Source organism: Chaetura pelagica, unplaced genomic scaffold (genome assembly GCF_000747805.2).
Source record: "Chaetura pelagica isolate M959 unplaced genomic scaffold, ChaPel_1.0 scaffold124, whole genome shotgun sequence".
Lineage (NCBI taxonomy): Eukaryota > Metazoa > Chordata > Aves > Apodiformes > Apodidae > Chaetura > Chaetura pelagica.
The window spans coordinates 568,616-571,351 of record NW_009952891.1 but is presented as its reverse complement, the minus strand read 5'-3'; the positions used below and the strand labels follow the sequence as shown (position 1 = coordinate 571,351).

General features: G+C 45.5%; 1 protein-coding gene across 1 annotated transcript in view; it reads right to left on the bottom strand.

Annotated features, from left to right (window-relative positions):
• The window catches only part of LUC7L (LUC7-like (S. cerevisiae)), a 16,907-nt gene extending 15,033 nt beyond the window's left edge, over nucleotides 1–1,874 (bottom strand). Inside the window, exons 1-2 of the mRNA XM_009995516.1 lie at nucleotides 1,865–1,874; nucleotides 1,041–1,135 (exon numbers count right to left, since the gene is read on the bottom strand). Coding sequence (XP_009993818.1) covers nucleotides 1,041–1,135; nucleotides 1,865–1,874 — 105 coding nt within the window. The remainder of the gene's footprint in view (nucleotides 1–1,040; nucleotides 1,136–1,864) is intronic.
• Nucleotides 1,875–2,736: the final 862 nt, after the last annotated feature.

Below are 2,736 nucleotides of genomic sequence, written 5' to 3'. Positions count from 1 at the left end.
AGCAACAGCAGGGAAGAAAGGAGAGCCAGCCCTGCCAGCCCCTCTGCTGGCAGCCCATGGAGTCAATCCCAGCTCTTGGAATGACAGCTAGGAATAACAATGGTATCTAAACAAGCTGCTGAAGCGGATGGACAATGTGAAACACCACGGTGTTTACTGTCAACCAGTGAGGGTGCAGATGGACTCCAAACACCGGTGCCCAGCTCCATCCCGCAACTCTGTAGCACAGCAGCAGCTCCAACAGACACAGATTTCCTTGGAAGGCTGGGCTGCACTTTTCATCTGGGCACAAAAACTGAGTCTTTACTTCTCTAGAGCTGGCTGTGAAAGTCCAGCATCACCTTTTGCTCTCAGAGAGCATGAGAACCAAACTTGTGAAAGCTGGCCAGCTGTCCCCAGAGGGCAGCAGCCAAGGACCTGACCCAGCTGTCCCAAACCAGTCAGGCAGAGTGACATTCTGCTCAGAGCAACCAACTCTATAGTCAAAGTCGGCCTGAGCTACCACTGCCACACCAACCATGGAAAAGGGGAACATCACGTGGTAGGAGAGAGGAGATGGAAAAACTCCAAGGGTTAAGGGTTATTGCAGCTGGTAAGACAAAACTTGCCATACTGAAGATGCAACTAGAGCACCCAGGAGAGCCAGCTAGCTATGGTCTTGCAACCTGTGGAGGTTATAGAATCATAGAATGGTTAAGGTTGGAAGGGACTTTAAAGATGAGTCCCTTCCAACCTTAACCATTCTATGATTCTATAACCTCCACAGGACAAGTTTCAGGCCCTAACCACTCCAAACTGCTAAAAGAGAAATAATCTTGCAACTTCTTAGGGGATTATGAGAGAAAAGAACATGACAAGTGAATTGTGAGAGCTCCTGACTTCAGTGGTTCCACAGGACAGGTCACAGAAACTGAAACTAGAAGAGTGACTGCTCCTTGGGCACTGAAAGCCTCATCTCCCACTGTGCTGAGATAAGACCAGAAGTGTTGTGAAAACATCTGCCTCACCAGAATGTCTGATCACAGGGAATATAGACTTACTGTGCCAGCCAGGATATCATGAGGACAGCAATCCAAAAGGTGGCTCTTGCAAACACGATCGTCTGTAAACTTCACCCTTTGTCTGGTTTCATCTCCTGAAATTCATTTGTGGTTTGAAAGAAGGAGACATTAGAATGAGATTGATAAAAGGAGACGTCGATACCATCATTTTGCTTCAAAATGCAGATTAAAAGACTTGATGTTCCTGCTCCCCAATATTACTCCAAAAATAAATCAAAAAAAGCTCAAAGGATAACAGGATATTCTGGAACACTGATAATTGGCAACAAACACTATTTTAGCATTTACTCCTCCAGCACACCATGTTAAACACAGTGTTGGGTGAGCCAAGTAACATCCAAGGCCTGTCATCCATATAAAGAGACAGCAGAGCCAGAAGAGGGGAAAAAAAGGAGACAGACAATCTGGCTCCCAGCCAAAACCTTTTCATTTTCCCCCCCTCCTCCTTTTTTTACTGTCAGGAAGGGGCAAGACCTACCAAAACCCAGGTTATTGGAAGGCCACAAAGCACAAAACAGGGTTTTGCTGGCCAGTTTTTCTAGGCTATTTGCTCATCTGGCTAATTAAGACCTGGGTCCATTTGGTTTGAAACCCAAGCAGGCAGTGCTTGAGTTTCCAAGGCCGTGCAAAAGCCAGATCTTGTCAGTCTTGGCCTGGAACAGTTTGTTTCCCACCCACATCCCACCCTCAGGAGACATTTTACACTCAGGAGCCACTTAAAAAAAAACCAGACAGTATTCAGAAAAGCAACAAAAGAACAGAAAAAGAAACAAAGTTAGTCAATACTCCAACACATACTATACCCATCTGCATTCTTCAAGACCTCAGCTGCAGAATTTTATGCCCACTGTTGAAAAGTTTTTAAAGGCAAAGCTTTCTTGCCCACACCTGCAGTAAGGAAGTCAGGGGAATGATACATCAAAGTCAAGGCAAAGTGGTAATGGTGACAATTTTAAAGCCCATCTGTGTATATGACACAGGTCTGGGTAATACTAAAGTATGAATAGAGTTTAGGATTTGCAAGCATCCAGGAATAATGTTGTGTCTACTGAAAATGGCTTGTTGGTTTTGTTGGTTCTTAATTTATTTCTTTCTAAGCTACACTTTTAAAGTTACTCGTGAAAAATAAAAAAAAAACAAACACTTTTTTGTTTTGTTTTTGTTATAACAGCTTTAAAAATGGGTTTGTGACTCACGGCTCGATGAACATGAGGCTTTTCTGCAACTCCCTTGCAGATTGATGTAGGCAGGCAAAGATACACTGAACCTTTATAAATAAAATAGAGGGGCCACAATTGTTCAGTTTGTATGAAATAAAAAGATGGGAAGCAATTCAACAGCAACTCAACACACGAAATAAAAAAAAAAAAAGAGAGAGAAAGAAAAGCACTTATTCACTGAAACAAAGTGCTAAGTACCTGAATGTGCCAAGGGGGGGGGTAAGCACTGAGCGGGTGGCAGGAGGGAGAAACAAACCGCAGCGGTTTTGCACAGGTTGTCATATTTCTTGGACAACAACTAGAGCGGCCGGCTCCTGCAGGCACACACACCTACCTACCTACCTCCCTACCGACCGACCGACCGACCGACCTACCTCCCGCCTCCGCGCGGCCTGGCCACGGAGCCTGCCCCACCGCCTCTCCTCCCCGGCCCGGCCGCCTCCTAGGGCCGAGCC